The sequence below is a fragment of the Cherax quadricarinatus genome, chromosome 62 (assembly GCF_038502225.1).
Source record: "Cherax quadricarinatus isolate ZL_2023a chromosome 62, ASM3850222v1, whole genome shotgun sequence".
NCBI lineage: Eukaryota > Metazoa > Arthropoda > Malacostraca > Decapoda > Parastacidae > Cherax > Cherax quadricarinatus.
This window is the reverse complement of record NC_091353.1, coordinates 20,806,503-20,832,811: the sequence shown is the minus strand read 5'-3', so window position 1 is coordinate 20,832,811 and position 26,309 is coordinate 20,806,503. Positions and strand designations below refer to the sequence as shown.

Below are 26,309 nucleotides of genomic sequence, written 5' to 3'. Positions count from 1 at the left end.
AAAGTAACTGTGTCAATTCCCATTTTGAATTTGATTCCCCATAATTTAATCCCACCCCTCTCCCAAACACCCTAGCATTTACTTCCTTTACAACCCCATCTATAAATATATTAAACAACCATGGTGACATTACACATCCCTGTCTAAGACCTACTTTTACCGGGAAGTAGTCTCCCTCTCTTCTACACACCCTAACCTGAGCCTCACTATCCTCATAAAAACTCTTTACAGCATTTAGTAACTTACCACCTATTCCATATACTTGCAACATCTGCCACATTGCTCCTCTATCCACTCTATCATATGCCTTTTCTAAATCCATAAATGCAATAAAAACTTCCCTACCCGGTGGTCTGGTGGCTAAAGCTCCCGCTTCACACACGGAGGGCCCGGGTTCGATTCCCGGCGGGTGGAAATTCCGACACGTTTCCTTACACCTATTGTCCTGTTCACCTAGCAGCAAATAGGTACCTGGGTGTTAGTCGACTGGTGTGGGTCGCATCCTGGGGGACAAGATTAAGGACCCCAATGGAAATAAGTTAGACAGTCCTCGATGACGAACTGACTTTCTTGGGTTATCCTGGGTGGCTAACCCTCCGGGGTTAAAAATCCAAACGAAATCTTATCTTATCTTATCTTATCTTCACATATATGCTACAGTGTAAACACTTGATCTACACATCCCCTACCTACTCTGAAACCTCCTTGCTCATCCGCAATCCTACATTCTGTCTTACCTCTAATTCTTTCAATTATAACCCTACCGTACACTTTTCCTGGTATACTCAGTAAACTTATTCCTCTATAATTTTTACAGTCTCTTTTGTCCCCTTTCCCTTTATATGAAGGGACTATACATGCTCTCTGCCAATCCCTAGGTACCTTCCCCTCTTTCATACATTTATTAAACAAAAGTACCAACCACTCCAACACTATATCCCCCCTGCTTTTAACATTTCTGTCATGATCCTATCAGTTCCAGCTGCTTTACCCCCTTTCATTTTACGTAATGCCTCACATACCTCCCCCACACTTACATTCTGCTCTTCTTCACTCCTAAAAGATGGTATACCTCCCTGACCAGTGCATGAAATTACTGCCTCTCTTTCTTCCTTAACATTTAAAAGTTCCTCAAAATATTCTCGCCATCTACCTAATACCTCCATCTCCCCATCTACTAACTCCCCTACTCTGTTTTTAACTGACAAATCCATACTTTCCCTAGGCTTTCTTAACTTGTTTAACTCACTCCAAAATTTTTTCTTATTTTCATTAAAATTTCTTGACAGTGCCTCTCCCACTCTATCATCTGCTCTCCTTTTGCACCTCTCACCACTCTCTTTACCTTTCTTTTACTCTCCATATACTCTGCTCTTCTTATAACACTTCTGCTTTGTAAAAACCTCTCATAAGCTACCTTTTTCTCTTTTATCACACCCTTTAATTCATCATTCCACCAATCACTCCTCTTTCCTCCTGCCCCCACCCTCCTATATCCACAAACTTCTGCCCCACATTCTAATACTGCATTTTTAAAACTATTCCAACCCTCTTCAACCCCCCCCCCCCACTACTTTCATTACATGCTACATCATACCTTGTATATTTATTTATCCTCTTTTTCATAAAATATGTATTACTTATTACCAAATCTCTTTCTACACATAGCTCAATTAAAGGCTCCCCATTTACATTTACCCCTGGCACCCCAGATTTACCTACTACTCCCTCCATAACATTTTTACCCACTTTAGCATTGAAATCCCCAACCACCATTACTCTCACACTTGATTCAAAACTCCCCACACATTCACTCAACATTTCCCAGAATCCCTCTCTCTCCTCTACACTTCTCTCTTCTCCAGGTGCATACACACTTATTATAACCCACTTTTCACATCCAATCTTTATTTTACTCCACATAATCCTTGAATTAATACATTTATAGTCCCTCTTTTCCTGCCATAGCTTATCCTTCAACATTATTGCTACTCTTTCTTTAGCTCTAACTCTATTTGAAACCCCTGACCTAATCCCATTTATTCCTCTCCATTGAAACTCTCCCACCCCCTTCAGCTTTGTTTCACTTAAAGCCAGGACATCCAGCTTCTTCTCATTCATGACATTCACAATCATCTCTTTCTTATCATTTGCACAACATCCATGCACATTCAGACTTCCTACTTTGACAATTTTCTGTGTGTGTGTGTGTGTGTGTGTGTGTGTGTGTGTGTGTGTGTGTGTGTGTACTCACCTAATTGTGGTTGCAGGGGTCGAGACTCAGCTCCTGGCCCCGGCTCTTCACTGATCGCTACTGGATCCTCTCTCTCTCTGCTTCCTGAGCTTTGTCGTACCTCTTCTTAAAACTATGTATGGTTCCTGCCTCCACTACTTCACTTGCTAGGCTATTCCACTTGCTGACAACTCTATGACTGAAGAAATACTTCCTAACGTCCCTGTGACTCGTCTGAGTCTTCAGCTTCCAGTTGTGACCCCTTGTCCCTGTGTCCCCTCTCTGGAACATCCTATCTCTGTCCACCTTGTCTATTCCCTGCAGTATCTTGTATGTCATTATCATGTCTCTCCTGACCCTTCTGTCCTCCAGTGTCGTCAGTCCGATTTCCCTTAACCTTTCCTCGTACGACATTCCCTTGAGCTCTGGGACTAGCCTTGTTGCAAACTTTTGTACTTTCTCTAACTTCTTGATGTGCTTGACCAGGTGTGGGTTCCAGACTGGTGCTGCATACTCCAGTATGGGCCTAACATACACAGTGTACAGTGTCTTGAACGATTCCTTATTAAGGTATCGGAACGCTATTCTCAGGTTTGCCAGGCGCCCGTATGCTGCAGCGGTTATTTGGTTGATGTGTGCCTCCGGTGATGTGCTCGGTGTTATGGTCACCCCAAGGTCTTTCTCCCTGAGTGAGGTCTGTAGTCTTTGTCCACCTAGCCTATACTCTGTCTGCGGTCTTCTTTGCCCCTCCACAATCTTCATGACTTTGCATTTGGCTGGATTGAATTCGAGAAGCCAGTTGCTGGACCACATGTCCAGCCTGTCCAGGTCTCTTTGCAGTCCTGCCTCATCCTTGTCCGATTTAATTCTTCTCATCAACTTCACGTCATCTGCGAACAGGGACACTTCAGAGTCCATTCCTTCCATCATGTCGTTCACATATATCAAAAATAGCACTGGTCCTAGAACTGACCCCTGTGGGACCCCGCTCGTAACAGGCGCCCACTGTGATACCTCTTCACGTACCATGACTCGTTGCTGCCTCCCTGTCAGGTATTCCCTTATCCATTGCAGTGCCCTCCCTTTTACGTGCACCTGATCCTCCAGCTTCTGCACTAATCTCTTGTGGGGAACTGTGTCAAAGGCCTTCCTGCAGTCTAGGAAAACTAAATCTACCCACCCCTCTCTCTCGTGTCTTACTTCTGTTACCTTGTCATAAAACTCCAGGAGGTTTGTGATACAAGATTTGCCTTCCATGAACCCATGCTGGTTTTCATTTATAATCTTGTTCCTTTCCAGGTGTTCGACCACTCTCCTCCTGATAATCTTCTCCATGACTTTGCACACAATACATGTCAGAGACACAGGTCTGTAGTTTAGTGCCTCGTTTCTGTTTCCTTTCTTAAATATGGGGACTACATTAGCTGTCTTCCATTTCTCAGGTAGTTGCCCAGTTTCAAGGGATGTGTTGAAGATTGTGGTTAGAGGCACGCACAGCATCTCTGCTCCTTCTCTAAGGACCCATTGGGAGATGTTGTCCGGTCCCATCGCCTTTGAGGTGTCAAGGTCACTTAAGAGCTTCTTCACCTCCTCCTCAGTTGTTCGTATGTCATCCAACACTTGTTGGTATATTCCCTCTTGATGTTCCCTTCTGTGCTGTCTTCCCACAGCCCTTCCTGTCTCTACTGTAAAAACTTCCTTAAATCTCCTGTTCAGCTCCTCACATACCTCCTGATCATTTCTTGTGAGTTCTCCACCTTCTGTCCTTAATCTGATCACCTGGTCTTTGACTGTTGTCTTCCTCCTGATGTGGCTATACAACAGTTTCGGGTCAGTCTTGATTCTCGATGCTATGTCATTTTCATACTGTCGCTGGGCCTCCCTCCTTACCTGTGCGTACTCATTCCTGGCTCTGCGACTGATCTCCCTATTTTCGTGTGTTCTCTGCCTTCTGTATTTTTTCCATTCTCTATTGCACTTTGTTTTTGCCTCCTTACACCGTCGGGTAAACCAGGGGCTCGTTCTGGTCTTCCCATTGTTACTGTTGCCCTTGGGAATAAACCTTTCCACTGCCTCCTTGCATTTTGTTGTTACATATTCCATCATTTCATTTACTGGCTTTCCTGCCAGTTCTCTGTCCCACTGGACCTCCCACAGGAAGTTCTTCAACCCTATGTAGTCCCCTCTTTTATAGTAAGGCTTTTCCCATTCAACTCCTGTTATTCTCTCCACTTGCAGCTCTACTATGTATTCAAAGCACAGAACCACATGGTCGCTAGCTCCTAGGGGACTCTCATACTTGATGTCCTCAATATCTGAGCTGCCCAGGGTGAACACAAGGTCCAATCTTGCTGGTTCATCCTCCCCTCTCACTCTGGTAGTGTCCTTAACATGTTGGTGCATGAGGTTTTCCAGCACCACATCCAACATCCTGGCTCTCCATGTTTCGGGACCCCCATGTGGCTCCAGGTTTTCCCAGTCAATCTCCCTGTGGTTGAAATCCCCCATAACCAGCAACTTTGCTCTGCTGGAGTGAGCTCTTCTTGCCACCTCAGCAAGTGTGTCCACCATTGCTCTGTTGCTCTCTTCATATTCCTCTCTTGGCCTCCTGCTTTGTGTTCCCCAGACTGAAGTGTACCTGCTATGTAGTCTCTTTCTCCCGTCTCATCTATTCCTTCCATTTTCTCGAATTTCCATCTGTTTTTTATGAGCAGAGCAACCCCACCTCCCCCCCTGCCCCTTCTATCTTTCCTCATGATCTGGTATCCTGGTGGGAAGATTGCATCTGTTATTGTCTCCATGAGTTTTGTTTCTGTAATTGCTATGATGTCTGGGGACTTCTCATTGGTTCTTTCTTGCCATTCCTCATGTTTATTCGTTAATCCATCTGCATTTGTGTACCAAACCTTCAACTTCTGTTCTAATACTGTAACTGTGGTGCAGGGGGTGGAAACAGAGGGATCGGTGTGTGATGGTTGGTTTGGATTGTTCAGTTGCCTTGGGGATGTCGTGGCTGGAGTCCTTCTGCAGATGTTTCTGGGGGGTGCGCTTGTCCTTCCATTTGATCCTGGGTTATTCTGCTCTCCTTTTTCATTTCCTCCCATTTCTCCTTTCGTTTTTGAACTCTCTCTTTCATTGTCTTCCTTTCGTCCTGTGTTCTGTCTCGATCGAGGTACACACTCCGGAACTCCTGCTTGCCTCTCAGCCGTGCTTTCTCCTGCAGGATCATGGTTCGGGTTGATTCTGTCTTGAAAATTACTTTGAGAGGCCGATTCCTTTTCTTTGTGAACCACCCAATTCTCCGAAAATTTGCCACCTGGGTCATGTCCCCCTCGCCTATCACCTTCATGATATCTTCAATCGCTTTTTTCTCCTCCTGCTTTCTTTCATCATAAGTTTCCCCTTTAGCTTCGTCTAGCCCATAGACAAACACGGATCTTTCCCTTTCCACCTCCCACTGTGACTCCCATTGCATCCTCTGATGTGTTTTAGTTCCTTCCCGTGGAGTGTTCCTTCCTTCAGTCCCTTCCCTAGTTATGGCCCCTATGCTTCTTGATTTATCCTTCCTGCTCACCTGCTCCTGGCCCCCACAGGTATCTGGTAAGGTCCTTGCACATGTCCTAGTTCCTTCAATGTCTTCCAACCTCTCATTCTGTCCTAGTGTGCTCCCTGTCTTTGTTTTGGCCCCATGTGGGTTTGACAGGATCTCTGCATACAGTTTAGTTTCCATGCTTCCTTCAGACCTGTTGTCCGTGTTTGATGTAGCCATTGCCGATGCTACTTCTGTAATATCTTTGTCTCTGTGCATAGGGCCACCTTTCTGGCCCTATGCTGTACTTCCTATAAGAGTGATGGACTCAACACATTGATTCCAGGTTGAGGGACTGATTACCTCAAACTCCTCCTCTCCTTACCTATTTCTACTTTGTATTGGACTGATGAAGCCACTGTGTGGTGAAACATTTCTTCAATAAAGATTCCCATATGTTGCATAAGTGTCTGAGTTCTTCAACTTGTTGGTTTTCAACACCATTCATCACATTATTGAGAAAGCCATGGGAGTAAATGGAGTTGGCAGTTAAAAGTAAGAGAGAGGAGTTAGAGGTCCTGAAAAGATGGGGGAGGGAATAATTTGAGAAGCTATTGAATATTGATGAAGAAAGAAGAATACAAAATACAATGTATATTTATTCAATGCAGTTGATGAATACAGTAAATTATACATTTATATAACAAAATATGAATGAATTGGATAACCTAGAGCATTATTAATCATTTCCAGGCACGGCAGGAACTGGACCAAGAGGAAGCAGAGCTGAAGGATTTTGAAATAATCAAGTTGGATGTTATCCGAGCATTGGTTAGGATGGACACCCACATCAGACTCAGGTACTCAACACATTACATTTTAACTCTTAAACTGTCCAAACGTAGATCTACGTTCGCTCGCATAGTGCTCCGAACATAGATCTACGTTCGCTCGCGTAGCGCTCTGAATGCAGATTTACGTTCGATTTTACATGCTTTCTTATGTGAAAAAAGTAATCTACGTCCTGAGCATTATGTGAGCGAATGTAGATCTACGTTTGGACAGTTTAAGGGTTAAAGGAAAAAATATTAGGAGCATGTGGAATTGGTTTTGCTACAGTGAAATCAGTTATTTGTTACCTTAAAATTTTCTGTTGTTTCCCCTTAGTGTGAAATTCTCATACAGTGGACCCCCGAGTTTCGTGATTAATCTGTTCCAGAGAGCCTGCCGAAAGTCGAAATTCACGAAACTCAAACCATTTTCCCCATAAGAAATAATGGAAATAAAATTAATCCGTTCCAGACACCCAAAAATATTAAAATAAAATATTTTTTTTCAAATTAAATAAAGATTTACATGATGAAAACAATCAGAAATCAAGTACATGCATTTAAAAAAATAATAATAACATTACACTTACGTTTACTGAAGACTTCTGCGTGGATGGAAGACGGGAGGAGGGGATAGGAGGAAGGTGTACACTATTTTTTGGAAGGAGAATCTCCTTCCATTAGGACTTCAGGTATGAAGTCCTTATCTGGGGTTACTTCCCTTCTTCTTTTAATGCCACTGGGAACAACTTGAGAGTCACTGGACCCCTGTCGGACAAAATATCTGTCCAGAGAGGTCTGTTTCTGGCGTTTCTTTAAGATTTCTCTGAAGTGGGACACAACACTGTCATTGTACATGTTGCCAATACGGCCTGCAACAGCTTTGTTAGGGTGAAGTTCATCCATAAATGTTTGCACTTCAGTCCACTTTGCACAAATGTCCTTAATCTTTGAAGAAGGCACCTTCCTCCATCTCTCTTCCTCCTCCTCTGCAGCAGTTTCCTGAGCTGTGATCTGTTGCTGTTGCAAATTAAGCTCTTGCAGCTCTTCAGTGGTTAGCTCTTCCCTGTGGTCCTCCACCAACTCTTCCACATCCTCACCACTCACCTCCAACCCCAGGGACATCCTCAATCCCACAATAGTTTCCACAACTGGCAAAGGCTCCTTAGGGTCAGCCACAAACCCTTCAAAATCCCTCTCTTCTACACAATCTGGCCACAATTTTCTCCAAGCAGATTTCAAAGTCCTGGAAGTCACTCCGTCCCAAGACTTACCTATAAGGTTTATGCAATGGAGGATATTAAAGTGATCTTTCCAGAACTCTCTTAGGGTTAATTCAGTGTCTGAGGTCACTTCAAAGCACTTCTGAAACACTGCTTTGGTGTAGAGTTTTTTGAAGTTTGAAATGACCTGCTGGTCCATGGGCTGGAGGAGAGGAGTTGTATTAGGGGGCAAGAACTTCACTGTGATGAAACTAAACTCCTCCACTATTTGCTCTTCCAAGTCTGGGATGAGCAGGAGCATTGTCCATTACAGTGGACCCTCAAAAATCGAACTTAATCTGTTCCAGGAGCTAGTTCTAAATTCGAAAAGTCTGAAATTCGAAGCAATATTTCCCATAAGAAATAATGGAAATAAGAACATAAGAAAGAAGGAACACTGCAGCATGCCTACTGACCCATGCAGAGCAGGTCCATATCCCCCCCCCCCGGATTAGACCAATGACCCACCCCCCAGATTATCCCAATGACCCACCCAGTCTGGTCATCCCCACTCAAAGGATGGAGCACTGTACCAGACCCAGCAGCACAATCTAGTCAGGTCCAACTCACACCCACCCACACCCACTCATGTATTTACCTAACCTACTTTTAAAACTACACAACGTTTTAGCCTCAATAACTGTACTCGGGAGCTTGTTCCACTCATCCACTACTCTATTACCAAACCAGTGCTTTCCTATATCCTTCCTGAATCTGAATTTTTCCAACTTGAAACCATTGCTGCGAGTCCTGTCTTGGCTGGAAATTTTCAGCACACTATTTACATCCCCTTTATTTATTCCTGTTTTCCATTTATACACCTTGATCATATCCCCCCTAATTCTACGCCTTTCGAGAGAGTGCAGATTCAGAGCCTTCAGTCTATCCTCATAGGGAAGATTTCTGATACATGGGATCATCTTTGTCATCCTCCTTTGTACGTTTTCCAGAGCATTTATATTCATTCTGTAATATGGTGACCAGAACTGAACAGCATAGTCTAAATGAGGCCTAACCAAGGATATATAGAGTTGAAGAACAACCTGAGGACTTCTATTATTTATACTTCTAGATATGAAGCCAAGAATTCTGTTAGCTTTATTGCAGACACTAATGCACTGTTGTCTTGGTTTTAGGTTACTACTAACCAGAACTCCTAAATCCTTTTCGCAATCGGTAGTTTTAAGATCTACATTATTTAGTTTATATGTGGCATGGTTATTTAACTGTCCAACATTTAGAACTTTGCATTTGTCAATATTAAACTGCATCTGCCACTTCTCCGACCATTGTGTCAGTCTATTCAAATCATCCTGGAGTGCTCTAATATCCTCATTAGAATGAATTGGACGGCCTATTTTGGTGTCATCAGCAAATTTGCTTATGTCGCTATTTATTCCCTCATCTATGTCGTTTATGTAAATTGTGAACAACAACGGGCCCAACACTGACCCCTGAGGAACACCGCTTGTGACGTGCCCCCATTCTGATTTCTTCCCATTTATGCAAACTCTCTGCTGTCTATTTGTCAGCCATGCTTCTACCCAGGAAAAAATTCCTCCTCCTATTCCGTGGGCCCTAAGTTTCCTCAATAGTCTCTGGTGTGGAACTCTATCGAAAGCCTTACTGAAGTCCATATACACAATATCATGTTCATTACCATGATCTACCTCCTCAAACACCTTAGTGAAAAAAGTTAGTGAATTCGTAAGACAGGAACGCCCCTTTGTAAAACCGTGTTGAGAATCATTAATCAGTCTGTGCCTGTCAAGATGGCTACGAATTGCTTCAGCAATTATTGATTCCATAAATTTTCCCACTATGGAGGTAAGGCTTATTGGTCTATAGTTCGAAGCCAAGGACCTGTCACCTGCCTTGTAAATAGGTATTACATTTGCCATTTTCCACTTATCAGGCACTATGCCAGTTTGTAGTGATATGTTAAAAAGATTAGCCAAGGTATGCTAAATTCCTCTTTACATTCCTTTAACACCCTTGCAAACAGTTCATCAGGACCTGGGGATTTGTTAGGTTTTAGTTTCTCTATTTGTCTGAGGACCATGTCACTAGTTACCACAATCGTACATAGTTTATTATCATCCTGTTCTACGTAATCTATTATTTCAGGAATATCGCTAGTATTTTCCTGGGTGAAAACTGAGAGGAAGTAGGTATTTAGAATTTCACACATCTCCTTATCACTGTCAGTGATCTGACCAGAGTTACTCTTAAGTCTGCCAATCTTGTCCCTAATCTTACTTCTGTATACCTGAAAGAACCCTTTTGGGTCAGTCTTTGAATCCCTTGCGACCTTAGCCTCATAATCTCTTTTTGCTTTTCTTATTCCTTTCTTTATTTCTCTCTTTAATTGAATATATTGATTTCATTTTTTTCTATTGAATGAGTACAAGAAACCACCCATTTACCAATTTTCACTATCCAATAATGTGGTCAGAAATTGGCAATTTTGCCAATTTCACACAAATTTCAAAAGATGTCAATTTCCAAATAGGGTCCAGAATAAACAAGACAGACATTTCTGGCACTAAAATAACATTTCCTCTGTTCAGTATTCACGTCCCCAGGCCTCTGTTACGTTTCTTTTGCTTTCCACTTTGAATTTTTATTCTCACAAAAAATAGAAGATTTATATTATGCAGACTACTGCATTCATGTAGAAATGGCATAGAAATGGTACATATAGTATCAGGGCACTTGTGAAAGAATATTACACTCACCAGTTGACGTGTATTGGACGTGTGGCATGATTTGTTTACCTTTGAACTTTGGCAAAAGTCGAACATTTCTGCTACTTTGAGCTCATTTTCAAGGTACTTTTCATTGTGAAACCAATCAAAATCATCTCAATTTCCATAATATGTCTTCCATTCTATAAAATGAGACCAGGAAAACTAGAATACAGCCATAAATAGCATGCAAAAATACACTGCAAAGTCGCTGTTTTAAACCAAAAACACGGTCAGAGTTTTTTTTTTCTCATTGTACAATGTGTGCTGCAGGATTTTTTTATACCACGCACACTGACCACATAGACCCATTCTTTCATATGTAGGCCTACCAGCTTTCTCTCTCTAGATTTGAAAGTGCTAGAATTTATGCGTACTAGTACGGCACCAACCCTGGCATGCAAGCCGTACTAGTACGGCACCAACCCTGAAAGGGTTAATATACCAGCCATCTTCCACTGAGGTAGGGTGACCTGAAAAAGAAAAAAATCTTCATGATCACTCACTCCCTCACCGTCTTGCCACAGGGGCACCAGTATTAGAACTCAAAACTGCAACATCCCCACCTCTCCTTCAGAGTGCAGGCACTCTACTTCCCTCCTCCAGGACTCGCATCTAGCTAACCAGTTTCCCTGAATTCCTTCATAAATATTATCTTCCTCACACTCCAACAGCATATCGTCATAAAAACCATTTTCTTCCACTCTGTTGGTAATCCCCCTTATGTATGCTGGGAGGCAGTTGAACAGTCTTGGGCCCCTGACACTTATTGTGCTGTATCTTAACATGCTAGTGACACCCCTGCTTTTTATTGGGGGATGTTGCATCGTCTGCCGAGTCTTTTGCTTTCGTAGGGAGCGATTTTCATGTGCAAGTTTGGTACTAGTCCCTCTAGGATTTTTCCAGGTGTATATAATCATGTATCTCTCCTGCCTGTGTTCCAGGGAGTACAGGTTCAGGAACTTCAAGTGCTCCCAGTAATTGAGGTGTTTTACCTCAGTTATGCATGCAATGAAGGTTCTCTGTACATTTTCTAGGTCAGCAATTTCACCTGCCTTGAAAGGTACTGTTAGTGTGCAGCAATATTCCAGCCTAGATAGAACAAGTGACCTGAAGAGTGTCATCATGGGCTTGGCATCCCTAGTTTCAAAGGTTCTCATTATCCATCCTGTCATTTTTTCTAGCAGATGTAACAGTAGTGCCTCCCTGGGTGGTTGCTGTCTACCAACCTACTACCACATGATGGTAGTACCTCCCTAGGTAGTTGCTGTCTACCAACTTACCACCACAGGACAGTAGTACCTCCCTGGGTGGTTGCTGTCTACCAACCTACTACCACAGGACAGTAGTACCTCCCTGGGTGGTTGCTGTCTACCAACCTACCACCACAGGACAGTAGTACCTCCCTGGGTGGTTGCTGTCTACCAACCTACCACCACAGGACAGTAGTACCTCCCTGGGTGGTTGCTGTCTACCAACCTACTACCACATGATGGTAGTACCTCCCTAGGTAGTTGCTGTCTACCAACTTACCACCACAGGACAGTAGTACCTCCCTGGGTGGTTGCTGTCTACCAACCTACCACCACAGGACAGTAGTACCTCCCTGGGTGGTTGCTGTCGACCAACCTACTACCTAGGATTAATAATATTAGTATTAACATTACTTTTACTGCTGCTGCTATTACCACTACTAGTACTGTTATTTAGGAGGATGCACAAAATTCTTTTGGGTTATAGTGTTTGTGAAATGGAAGGTAATGAGATTTAATCCCAGGAAATGGGGGGATAATTGCAATTCTGTGGATCAAGAGCCCATCAGTGGTATCAAGACATCTACCATCAAGGAATTGTCAGTGGCATCAAGACTCCTACCATCAAGGAACCATCAGTGGCATCAAGACACTTACCATTGTATGCCCAGTTGGGTTTGTATTCCATGCCATGCTGTTTTTAACAGTTTAATATGTTTATTATACACCCCATACCCATCCTGTGGGCATTAATCAAAAGATTAGAAAGGTACATAATGGGTCCAGGGACTGGACCCCAAAGTTTTGATAGCTGAACAAGGTACAAAGGTAATGAATCATGTAAGTAAGTAAATTTACTTATGTTCATACATGGCTACAATCATGAATAAATTATAGAGTAATGAGCAATTCACACTTCCACATAGGGTCACAACTGTAATGAGTTATTGATGCAAATATTAATTATTGGCTCTCTCTCTCTCTCTCTCTCTCTCTCTCTCTCTCTCTCTCTCTCTCTCTCTCTCTCTCTCTCTCTCTCTCTCTCTCTCTCTCTCTCTCTCTCTCTCTCTCTCTCGCTCTCTCTATTTCTCTCACTCTCTATTTCTCTCGCTCTCTATTTCTCTCTCGCTCTATCTCTCACTCGCTCTATCTCTTGCTCTATCTCTCACTCTATCACTCTATCTCTCACTCTCGCTCTCTCTCGCTCTCGCTCTCTCTCGCTCTCACTCTCGCTCTCTCTCGCTCTCTCTCGCTCTCTCTCGCTCTCTCTCGCTCTCTCTCGCTCTCTCTTGCTCTCTCTTGCTCTCTCTTGCTCTCTCTTGCTCTCTCTCGCTCTCTCTCACTCTCTCTCGCTCTCTCTCGCTCTCTCACTCGCTCTCGCTCTCTCGCTCGCTCTCTCGCTCGCTCTCTCTCTCTCTCTCTCTCTCTCTCTCTCTCTCTCTCTCTCTCTCTCTCTCTCTCTCTCTCTCTCTCTCTTGCTCTCTCTTTCTCTTGCTCTCTCTCTTTCTCTCTCTCTTGCTCTCTCTCTCATGCATATATACATGCATATGCCACACTGGTGCTGCCATATATACACCTACCAAGCTCAGCTCACACCATGCTTACCCTGCCTCACTCTGGCATCCAACGTCATTCAGACAAGAAGCCTACTCACTCTTTCCCTCGCAGGCATGGGCCTGGCCGATTGCCTTATTAAACACACTGCCTGTGTACCTTGCCCTAAATAAAGCATTGTCATTACCTCCTAAGAGTATCATTCCTGCTACCAGATCTACACACAAGACCCTGTAATACCATCAAGTGCCATCAAGGAACCATCAGTGGCATCAAAACACCTACCATCAAGGAACCATCAGTGGTATCAAGACACCTGCCATCAAGGAACCATCAGTGGCATCAAAACACCTACCATCAAGGAACCATCAGTGGTATCAAGACACCTGCCATCAAGGAACCATCAGTGGCATCAAGACACCTACCATCAAGGAACCATCAGTGGCATCAAGACACCTACCACCAAGGAACCATCAGTGGCATCAAGATACCTACCATCAAGGAACTATCAGTGGCATCAAGACACCTACCATCAAGGAACCATCAGTGGCATCAAGACACCTACCATCAAGGAACCATCAGTGGCATCAAGATACCTACCATCAAGGAACTATCAGTGGCATCAAGACACCTACCATCAAGGAACCATCAGTGGCATCAAGACACCTACCATCAAGGAACCATCAGTGGCATCAAGACACCTACCATCAAGGAACCATCAGTGGCATCAAGACACCTACCATCAAGGAACCATCAGTGGCATCAAGACACCTACCATCAAGGAACCATCAGTGGCATCAAGATGCCTACCATCAAGGAACCATCAGTGGCATCAAGACACCTACCATCAAGGAACCATCAGTGGCATCAAGACACCTACCATCAAGGAACCATCAGTGGCATCAAGACACCTACCATCAAGGAACCATCAGTGGCATCAAGACACCTACCGTCAAGGAACCATCAGTGGCATCAAGACACCTACCATCAAGGAACCATCAGTGGCATCAAGATGCCTACCATCAAGGAACCATCAGTGGCATCAAGACACCTACCGTCAAGGAACCATCAGTGGCATCAAGACACTTACCATCAAGGAACCATCAGTGGCATCAAGATGCCTACCATCAAGGAACCATCAGTGGCATCAAGACACCTACCATCAAGGAACCATCAGTGGCATCAAGACACTTACCATCAAGGAACCATCAGTGGCATCAAGATGCCTACCATCAAGGAACCATCAGTGGCATCAAGACACCTACCATCAAGGAACCATCAGTGGCATCAAGACACCTACCATCAAGGAACCATCAGTGGCATCAAGACACCTACCATCGAATACGTCCTCAAAGAAAATGTCATTCTTTCTTAATGTTAGTAAGCAAGTTTGTTGAGGTATACACAATACAGTTACATAGATTATCATACATAGCAGCATGTGTGTCAAGTACCCGGGATAACACAAAAGTCAATGATTTATTTCCATTGGGGTTCTTTTATCTTATTATTATAATATAAGGGTGATACTATCTTATTACTATTCTATAAAGGAGATAACGCCTTATTATCATACTATTAAGACTAATGTATGAGAGTATAGTTTTACCAACGCTCTTATATGGGTGTGAAGCGTGGGTGATGAATGTTGCAGCGAGGAGAAGGCTGGAGGCAGTGGAGATGTCATGTCTGAGGGCAACGTGTGGTGTGAATATAATGCAGAGAATTCGTAGTTTGGAAGTTAGGAGGAGGTGCGGGATTACCAAAACTGTTGTCCAGAGGGCTGAGGAAGGGTTGTTGAGGTGGTTCGGACATGTAGAGAGAATGGAGCGAAACAGAATGACTTCAAGAGTGTATCAGTCTGTAGTGGAAGGAAGGCGGGGTAGGGGTCGGCCTAGGAAGGGTTGGAGGGAGGGGGTAAAGGAGGTTTTGTGTGCGAGGGGCTTGGACTTCCAGCAGGCATGTGTGAGCGTGTTTGATAGGAGTGAATGGAGACAAATGGTTTTTAATACTTGACGTGCTGTTGGAGTGTGAGCAGAGTAACATTTATGAAGGGATTCAGGGAAACCGGCAGGCCGGACTTGAGTCCTGGAGATGGGAAGTACAGTGCCTGCACTCTGAAGGAGGGGTGTTAATGTTGCAGTTTAAAAACTGTAGTGTAAAGCATCCTTCTGGCAAGACAGTGATGGAGTGAATGATGGTGAAAGTTTTTCTTTTTCGGGCCACCCTGCCTTGGTGGGAATCGGCCGGTGTGATAATAAAATAAAAATAATACTACACGAGGGTCATTAACACTACAATATGAAGGTCATTACTTGGAATAAGATAAAATTAAACTTGTGTTAGCTAAAAAAATAAAAAATCATTCTCCTCTCTTTCTGTAGCTACATTCATCAGACACCTTTTGGCACTCTTCTTGAACTGGTTCATGTTATGACTGGCTTTGACATGTGCAGGCAGTCTGTTCCATTCCTTTATTGCTGTACAATAAAAGGTGTTTGAAGCCTGGCCAATGACTGTGGGTACTACAAAGTTGTGCTCTCTCCCCCTAGTACTATGATTGCTTTGGTTCCCAACCTTGACAAAATTGACAGCAAGATATTCTGGACACTGTTTGTGAGCAATTTTATAAACATGATTTAGCTTTAGTTGTTTTACTCTGTCTTCAACATTCAGTATATCCAGCTGCTGTAATTTATCCTGGTCTACATGCTCACTTGGACTCAGGTCCAGGATGAATCTTACCATTTTGTTCTGGGTGATTTGCAGTCTATCTTTCATTTTTTTTTTGTCAAGGCAGAGTACCATGAAGAGCAAGTGTAATCCATATGATATTGTATAAGGGCTAGACATAGGGTCCTGTGAGCCTCAGTAGGTAGACACTGTGGTTGTCTATAGAGGAATTTCAATCTGTCATTTGCTTCCTTTACTACACTGTTCCGTATGAGTTCTCCTGACATGAATGGGTCAAAGGGGATTCCCAGATATTTTACTGAGGAAACTGAAGTGATCGGCTCCCCATTGCACTGCACATTAAAATTATTTACTCTTCTCAGTTTGTTTCATGCCAAAGAGAATGGCTTCAGTTTTCCTGAGGTGTAATGATAGTTTGTTGTCTACTAACCATTTGCTGCAGGACTCTAGTTCCAGTGTTAATACATTAGCCATATCTTGTGGGTCTTTACCCGACACTAATAGAGCACTGTCATCTGCATACAGTAGGAGTTTGCACTTGACACTGATGGGCATGTTATTAACATAGCATAGGAATAATAAGGGACCCAGAATACTACCTTGGGGAACTCCACATGCTATCGGCAGGGGTTCTGATTCCGTTTTGTTGATTTTGACAATTTGTCTCATGTTGTTAAGGTAGGACTTAAACCAGTCTACAGAACCTATACTGATACCTTGAAGTTTCTTACATAACACATGTATATTGTGGTTGACAGTATTGAAGGCCTTTTGCAGGTCTAAAGTTACCATACCTATGAGGTTCCCCATTGACATTTCAGTTCTCAAGTAATCCATCAGATTAATTAGGGAAGTGTCAGTTGAGTAAGATCTTTTAAAACCTGATTGATAGCTATGGAGAATGTTGTTGTCATTAAGGTACTTAACTACTTGACAGTACACTGCCCTCTCTAGAATTTTGGATATTACACTGAGTATACTAACAGGTCTATAGTTACTTACATCAGACCTACTATTTTTCTTGAAGATAAGAGTAACTCTGGCCTCCTTGAACCCTTCTGGTATGGTATTAGTGGTGATGGACAAATTTATTATGTGAGCAATAGGGATTGACAGTTCAGCAGCACCATCTTTTAGGAACTTAGAGGGGATGTTATCAGGGCTGGTGCTCTTAGTGGGGTTTAACCTGCTTAGTTCTTTTTGAATAAAGTCATGAGATATACTTACAGTTGACAACTGTTTGGGTTACCCCTTTATTGATATAGTATGTTTGAAACTTATCAGAGTCTGTGTTAAATGTACTTGATGCAGCTGGTAGTTTACTTACTAATGTTGATGCGACATATGTGTGGTAGGGATTAAAACAGTTTTCCACCTTAGTTGTTTTGTGGCATACCTCATTATCGATAGTACTATGTTAGACCTGTCTACTGGTTTATGGCTATACCCCAACTGTTTTAGTTGTTGCCAGAGCTTTCTGGGGTTATGCTTATACTCTTCAATTTTTGAGCAATAGTGCTTTGCCCTAGCTCGTTTTATAAGTCTCTGCACTCTGTTCCTCACCCTTTGGAATTCATTTAGTGCTGCAATATCCTGTCTGTTTGTTTTAAATCTTTTTAGCAACTGATCCCTAGCAATGTGGCTCGTTTAACTTTTGACAGCCGTGAACTCCCATCCTCAGTTTATGTAGCAGGACATCGGTTATAAGTTCGAAAGGTGATCCCTACACCGCAACAGTGTAGAAATTGCTGGCGATTTGGCCATCCAGCGAAATATTGCAGATCTATCGCCGAATGCCCAGTCTGTGGTGCCGATGACCATTCTAATACGTCTTGCAATCAACCTCCCTCTTGCCTTAATTGTCATGAGGCTCACCCTTCGTACTCTCGCCGTTGTCAAGTCTACTTAAACGAGCGGGAAATCCGTTACCTCAAAGTGGCAGAAGGTCTCCCTTATGCCATGGCAGTTTCTCATCTCCGCCTCCATGGGAGACTACCTCGTGTTTCTTATTCCCGTGTTTCAAAACGTCCCCCCACTTCTGGTATCCCATCTTCTGCACCCACCTCTGTGGTTACCTCTCCCATAGTCACTCCTGTATCTAATTCTTTTGCTGTCCTCAGCTCAGACGTCCCTACTTCAACGCCTCAGTCTGATCTCGCTTCTTCGTGTTCTCTCTCACAAGCCTCAGTAGCGACGAGATCTCGTATGACACCTCCTCCCAATCGTCCCTCTACTTCTCAAAAGTCAAAAAAAGGTCCGTTAACACCTCCTACCCATCTTCCACCTCCTCATTTTACCTTCCCTGTCTCTGTACCTGGTTCTCCCCCTCTCACTGGCTCTGTTACAAGTGTAGAGGTTCACCCTCCTCCTCGTACTGTGCCTTCCTCCCCTGTTCCCTCCCAAGTTTCTTCCTCTTCTGCCACCTCCCAGGTTTCTGCCTCTTCTGTCCCCTTCCACACTTCTCCAGTTCCCTCCACCCTTTCGCCCCCCCCCCTACCTTGGTAGAGACCAGTACAGTTCCAATCTTTACTCATCCTCCCCCTACCATTTCCAATATTGTCTCCCATACGACGTCTCTGAATTCCGAAACACTTGAAGCAATCTCTGAATATATTGCAGAGACCAAACCATCAATGGACACTGATCCACCCTCCACTCCTTCTCTCTCCTCTGCTCCATCTGCGCAACTCCTTTCTTCACAGCGCACCGTTCCTTCACTGCTTGAACTTTTTCCACTGCCTCCGCATGTGGACTTTTCTAACCCCTCTAGTCCGTAGGAACCCTTACCTGCGTATTTCAGGTATCTTTATCATTGCCAATCATGGCCTATTTACAGTGGAATATACGCGGCCTCAGGGGTAATCAGGGTGAGCTTCAGATGTTACTCTCCCAGTTTTTCCCTGTTGGTGTTTGCTTACAGGAACCAAAATTACACTCTGCTGTTATCTCTCCCATCTCAGGCTATAATTTATTGTATTCTTCAGATCCTTTTCCTGATGGGACCTTTAATGAAAGTGCCCTTCTTCTACGCACTGATATTCCGTACCATCAGCTATTTGTTCGTACTTCGCTGCATTACACAGCAGCCCGTATCCACTTGCATAGGTGGTATACGCTCTGTTCTTTATATCTCTCTCCTTCTCGGGCATTATCTATTCTGGATATTGCCTTTCTTGTTTCATCATTACTGCCACCGATTCTGTTACTTGGTGATTTTAATGCCCACCATTTCCTCTGGGGGAGATGTCTCACTGTGATTCCCGTGGCATTCAGTTAGAGGCTTTTCTTGCCACCCACCCCCTCCATGTTTTAAATACAAGTACTCTCACCCATTTTGATCCTCGGACTCACACTCTCTCTTGCATCGATCTCTCAATCTGCTCTTCCTCCGCCGCATTAGACTTCACTTGGTCTGTTCTCCCGGACCTACATGACAGCGATCATTTCCCAATCATTCTTACTTCCCCTTCATATTCACCACCTCTTCGCATCCCACGCTGGCAATTTGATCAGGCAAATTGGAACCTTTACTCACACCTAACTGTTTTTAGAGAGGTTCCTTCTTCTTCCTCCATCGATGAGCTTTTACACCTCTTCTCGTCCTCCGTTTTAACCACAGCTTCTCATTCTATACCCCAAACTTCGGGCAGGCATTCTCAGAAATGCGTGCCTTGGTGGTCTCCTACTTGTGCTTGTGCAGTACGTTTGAAACGCGCTACATGGGGCAGGTACCGGTACAATAGAACCACAGAGAGACTTCTTGATTTTAAGCAGAAGCGTGCGATCGCTCGCCGTGTCATCCGTGATGCTAAACGCACTTGCTGGCGAGATTATGTCTCCACCATCACCTCTGCTTCCTCTATGAGTGAAGTCTGGAAAAAAGTACGAAAACTGAGTGGTAAATATTCTCCTGACCCGGCTCCTGTTCTGCGGGTTGCCGGTGTTGATATAGCAAACCCACTAGATGTTGCCAATGAAATTGGCAATCATCTGGTCCGTATTTCTCAGGGACTCCATCTATGCCCCTCATTTCTTTCCTCAAAGTCTGCCAGAGAGTTAGCACCCTTGGACTTTTCTTCTCTCAGAGAAGAACAGTATAATGTGCCTTTTACACTTCAAGAACTGGAGGCAACACTCTCAGCTTGCCGATCATCGGCAGCTGGGCCCGACGACATTCATATTCGTATGCTACAACATTTACATCAGTCAGCCCTTGCAGTCTTATTACGCCTTTACAATCTTATTTGGTCACAAGGAGTTCTTCCACAGCTGTGGAAATCCACCATTGTTCTCCCTTTCCGCAAACCAGGCACTACGGGACATGAAACCTCCCACTATCGTCCCATTGCTCTTACCAGTGCAGTTTGCAAAGTGATGGAACGCCTGGTAAATAGATGTTTAGTGTGGTATTTAGAGACACAGAACAGTCTCTCCACTCGTCATTATGGCTTTCGTAAGGGACGTTCTACCATAGACCCCTTACTATACTTGGATACGTATGTTCGTAATGCCTTTGCGAATAACCACTCAGTTATTGCCATATTTTTTGACCTTGAGAAGGCATATGACACAACTTGGAGGTATAATATTTTAGCCCAAGCCCACTCCTTAGGCCTTCGAGGCAATCTACCATCCTTCCTTTAGAACTTTTTAACTGACAGGCATTTCCGTGTTCGGGTTAATAATGTGCTCTCCCCGGACTTTATCCAAGCTGAAGGTGTCCCCCAGGGATGTGTTCTGAGCACAACACTTTTTCTCCTTGCTTTTAATGATTTGGCCTCTAGTCTTCCATCAAATATTTGGTCATCACTCTATGTTGATGACTTCGCTATTGCCTGTGCAGGCGCTGACTGTCACCTCATTACAGCTTCTCTCCAGCATGCAGTCGACCATGTTTCCAATTGGGCCACCACACGTGGGTTTAAATTTTCCAGCACTAAAACCCACCAAATTACTTTCACTAGATGCTCTGTCATCTCCGATCATCCTTTGTACCTCTATGGCTCCCATATCCCTGAACGTGATACAGTCAAGTTTCTGGGCCTCCTCTTTGATCGTAGGTTATCCTGGAAACCTCACATTACCTCTCTGAAGGCAACTTGTCACAGCCGGCTGAACCTTCTTAAAGCCCTTGCTCATCTTTCATGGGGAGCTGATCGTCGAACCCTCCTTCGCCTACATTCCACCCTTATTTTATCGAAACTTGATTATGGTGACCAGATCTATTCAGCGGCATCTCCTGCTACTCTCTCTAGCCTTAACCCCATTCATCACCAAGGATTACGTTTATGCCTTGGTGCTTTTCGCTCTTCCCCTGTCGAGAGCCTCTATGCAGAAGCGAACGTTCCATCCTTATTCGATCGCCGTGATGCCCATTGCCTTCACTACTATGTACGCTCTCATGATCTCCGCAATCCTTCCATTTATAGAATGGTCACTGATATTAGTAGACACTCTTTATTTGTTCGCCGCCCCTGTTTACTCCGTCCCTTCTCTCTTCGCCTTCATTCGCTCTTGTCTTCTCTTCAATTACCACCTTTCTATGTTCATGTAGCATCTCACTTTTCCCTACCTCCCTGGGAAGTTCCAGCTGTTCGAGTCTGTTCTTTCTCTCTCCCTTGCTCGAAAGCCCAACTGTCTACGGTTGCTTCCCGCTCTCTTTTTCTTGACCACTTTCACTCTCATTCTCATGCCATTGCTGTGTACACAGATGGCTCTAAGTCTTCTGACGGCGTAGGATTCGCAGCAGTGTTTCCGGACAGCGTCGTACGAGGGCATTTACTATCTTCGGCAAGTATTTTTACTGCTGAATTGTATGCCATCCTTGCAGCACTTATCCGTATTGCATCTATGCCTGTGTCATCATTTGTGGTTGTGTCAGACTCCCTTAGTGCTTTACAGGCTATACAGAAATTTGATACACCTCACCCCTTAGTCCTCCGTATCCAACTTTGGCTACGCCGCATCTTTATCAAGCATAAAGATATTGTTTTTTGTTGGGTCCCTGGTCATGTTGACGTACAGGTCAATGAACAGGCAGACACTGCTGCACGGTCAGCAGTACATGACCTACCAGTTTCATATAGAGGTATTCCATTTATGGACTATTTTGCTGCAATATCTTCCCACCTTCACACCCGTTGGCAACACCGTTGGTCTACTATGCTCGGCAACAAACTTCAATCTATTAAACCAAGTATAGGTTACTGGCCGTCTTCTTATCACCAGTATTGAGGTTGAGAGACTACTCTCTCCCGTCTTCGCATTGGCCATACTTGTCTTACTCATGGATATCTCATGGAGAGGCGCCCTGCTCCTCTCTGTGAGAATTGCCAAGCTCCATTATCAGTCAGCCACATTCTGTTGGACTGCCCACTTATCAACGAGCACGCAGAATTTACCTCCTTCGTCGTCTTCGCTCCGCTGCTCTCTCTTTACCTTCCCTTCTCGCTGATGGACCCATCTTTCATCCGGACTCTCTCATTGACTTTTTGACAACAACTAACTTACTTCACAAATTCTGATATCTTCAGCCCTTTCTACTTCAATCTCTTGCTACCCTCTACCCCCGTACTATCCCCTGCCCCGCTGTTTTCTGTAACCTACTGATCATCCCTCCTCCCTTCTGCCATCCAGTACCCTCGCTTCCTTCCCTACCCTGCAGCGCTGTATAGCCCTTGTGGCTTAGCACTTCTTTTTGATTATAATAATAATTTAGCAACTGATCTCTGAATTTCATATCTAATATCTCAGTAGTCATCCAGGGTTCAGTTCTACGTTTAATCCTAACCTCTTTAACTGGTACAATATTATCAAGGATGGTAGTGAACATTGTTTTGAATTTTTCCCAGGCATCATTTACGTCTGTGCAACTTATCACTGTCCAGTCACAATTGCGTAGCCTGTTTACCAGTGTTTATTTACTGTAATTTTTATTTGACCTCATTTTGATTGTCCTGTGTAGGCGTATCCTATCCGTAGTGATTTTCCTGGTGCAGTAAATAATGAAATGATCACTAAGGCCTGTGGTAATGACGCCTGACTGACTAATGTTCTCAAGGTGGCTGAGAACTGTGATCTAGGTTGGTGTATTAATTAGTTGAGTGTAGCTATTTAAACTTAGAATTTGCTTATAGCTTTTGCATAGCCCGTTATTTTGCTGCTAGAAACAGATATTGAAGTCTCCCAGTATTATTGTCTCGCAATTGTTTTCAAGTCCGGACAAGACTGGAAAAGTCTTCTAAGAACTGGTCGTGGGTGAGAGGGCAGTAACTAGTTCCTACTAAGATGGGTTTGGTCTTGGGAAGCAGCACTTCAAACCATAGAATCTCCTGTTTATTGTTATTTAAATCAGGTCTTGGGTTGTAAGCTAAGTCATTTCTTATGTAGGCACATATCTCACCACCTTTTCTGTTCCTATCCAAGTGTTTTATATTGTAACCTTCTATTTTTGACTTTGTCGTCAGTCACTGTATCATCCAACCAGGATTCAGAGATGGATATAACTGCCGCCCTAGTTCTGTTAGCTAAAATCCTAATCTCTGTCAATTTTGGAAAAAGTGATCATGCATTGACATGAATAAAGTGAAGGCTTGTTTTCATAAAACAATTATAATCATCAGTATATTGCAATGGGTCACTTGTATTAAAATTAGGTAAATCATTGTCCTCATTGATAAAGGGTAACTGTCCTAAAGTGCATATGTAACACACAAAATGAATTCTGGCACCATTACTGTACATACATCCATTATGCACTCACCACTTACACTTTTTACATAAGGTGTCTTTTCAGTTCTTCTTTCGTATTTTAGTGCAGTGTATGCACCTGTTTGGTGGTGTTTAAGATAATAAGAATGGCTGTATTGTCTCGCATTGTCCTATGTATGAATTACATATGGAGTTAAGGTTATCATTCCTAGCTACTAGAGCGTCATTATCACTGTCACTTACAGTGGAACCTCAAAAATCGAACGTATCAAATATCGAACGTTTTGAAAATAAGACCATTTTTCCGGACAAACTTTGTCCCAATTATCGAACGTGCCCCTAATTTCGGACCGCCGGGTACGGGACCTGTCCGCTGGCCCGCTCTGTCCGCGTCCCCGCGCAGGCGCCATGAGCAGTCTAGCTTTGTTTATGCTTGATTGAACACTAACCTGCGCTCTCATTCACACATTTTATGATTATTTTGTTGTGTTTAGTGCTTGTGGGACTGTGAAATAAGCTGCCATGGGCCCAAAGAAACTTGCTAGTGGTACCCCTGTGGTAAAGAAAGTGAGAAACACCATAGATGTGAAGAAGGAAATAATACAGAAGTATGAGAGTGGTGTGAGACTTGTTGAGCTTGCCAGGATGTATGGGAAAAACAAGTCGACCATCGGTTCTATCATGGCAAAGAAAGAACAAATCAAGGAAGCTGATGTTGTGAAAGATGTTAATATGCTAACCAAAAAAAGACCACAAATAGTTGAAGAGGTTGAGAAGTTGTTACTGGTGTGGATCAAGGATAAAGAGATTGCAGGTGATAGTGTTTCAGAGACGATTATTTGTGAAAAGGCAAGGAAGTTGCATGCCGATCTGGTACAGAAAACTCCTGGAACCAGCGCTGATAGTGAATTTAAGGCCAGCAGAGGCTGGTTTGACAGATTTAAGAAGCGTAGTGGCATACACAATGTTGTAAGACATTGTGAGGCAGCCAGTTCAGACAAACGGGTGGCTGAGAAGTTTGTACAGGAGTTTAAGGGGTACATAGACAGTGAAGAATTCAAACCTGAACAAGTGTTTAATTGTGACGAAACAGGCTTGTTTTGGAAGAAAATGACAAAAAGGATCTTCATCACACAGGAGGAAAAGGCACTGCCAGGACACAAGCCTATGAAAGACAGGCTTACTCGTTTATTCTGTGCTAATGCTAGTGGTGATTTTAAAGTGAAGCCTTTACTTGTGTATCATTCAGAAAAACAATGTCTTTAAGAACAAGTTATGTGTCTTGTGGAAAGCTAATCATAAGGCATGGGTCACAAGACAAATTTTCAAAGAGTGGGTCTGTGAAGTGTTTGGCCCCAGTGTGAAAAATACCTCCAGGAAAAGAAATTGCCACTCAAGTGCCTCCTGTTAATGGACAATGCTCCTGCTCACCCTCCAAACTTATTAGACCTCTTGTCTAAGGACTTCAGTTTTATAAAAGTGAAGTTCTTGCCTCCTAACACCACTCCTCTCCTCCAGCCCATGGACCAGCAGGTCATTTCTAACTTCAAAAAACTCTACACAAAAGCAGTGTTTGAAAAGTGCTTTGAAGTGACCACATACACTAAGTTGACCCTAAGAGAGTTCTGGAGGAATCACTTCACCATCTACAACTCCATAAGCCTTATAGGTAAGGCTTGGGAGGGAGTGACTTCCAGGACTTTGAACTCTGCTTGGAGACAATTGTCCCCAGATTGTGTCCAAAAGAGGGATTTTGAAGGGTTTGAGGCTGACCCTGACCCAGCTCACCCTCTGCCTGTTGTGGACTCTATTGTGGCATTGGGGAACACCCTGGGGTTGGAGGTGAGTGGTGAGGATGTGGAAGAGTTGATGGAGGACCACAGGGAAGAGCTAACCACTGAAGAGCTGCAAGAGCTTCATCTGGAGCGGTATCAGACCACAGCTGAGGAACTTGCTTCAGAAGAGGAGGAAGAGGGAGTGGATGAGGTGCCTTCTTCAAAGATTAAGGAGATTTGTGCCAAGTGGAATGATGTCCAAATGTTTGTGCAGAAGTACCACCCTGAGCAAGCTGAAACAAGCCATCTTTGCAACAAGTTCAGTGACAGAACCATGTCCCATTTTAGGGAAATGTTAAAGAGGCGCCAGAAACAGAGGACTGTGGACAGTTATTTTGTGAGACAGGGGTCCAGTGACTCTCAAGCCAGTCCTAGTGGCATTAAAAGACAGAGAAGGGAAGTAACTCCACAGAGGGCTTTACCTGAAGTCCTCATGGAGGGGGATTCTCCTTCCAAACACTAACCCCAACTCCCTCCCTCCTCCTCCCTATCTTCCAGATGCCATCACCAATCTTCAATAAAGGTAAGTAAAAATGTTATTTTATATGTATTACTATACATAATTAAAAACTATAGTATTTGTTGTATGTAAAACTGTAATTAATCTCTGTAAAATGTATTTTTTGTGTGAATATTTTTGGGTTTCTGGAATGGATTAATTG

At 43.6% G+C, this 26,309-nt stretch overlaps 1 protein-coding gene across 6 annotated transcripts in view; it reads left to right on the top strand.

Annotated features, from left to right (window-relative positions):
• Positions 1–26,309, top strand: part of LOC128687229 (RNA polymerase II-associated protein 1) — a 212,166-nt gene that overhangs the window by 130,475 nt on the left and 55,382 nt on the right. For all 6 annotated transcript variants that reach the window (XM_070098490.1, XM_070098491.1, XM_070098486.1 and 3 more), the window contains one exon: positions 6,516–6,622. In XM_070098490.1, coding sequence (XP_069954591.1) covers positions 6,516–6,622 — 107 coding nt within the window. The remainder of the gene's footprint in view (positions 1–6,515; positions 6,623–26,309) is intronic.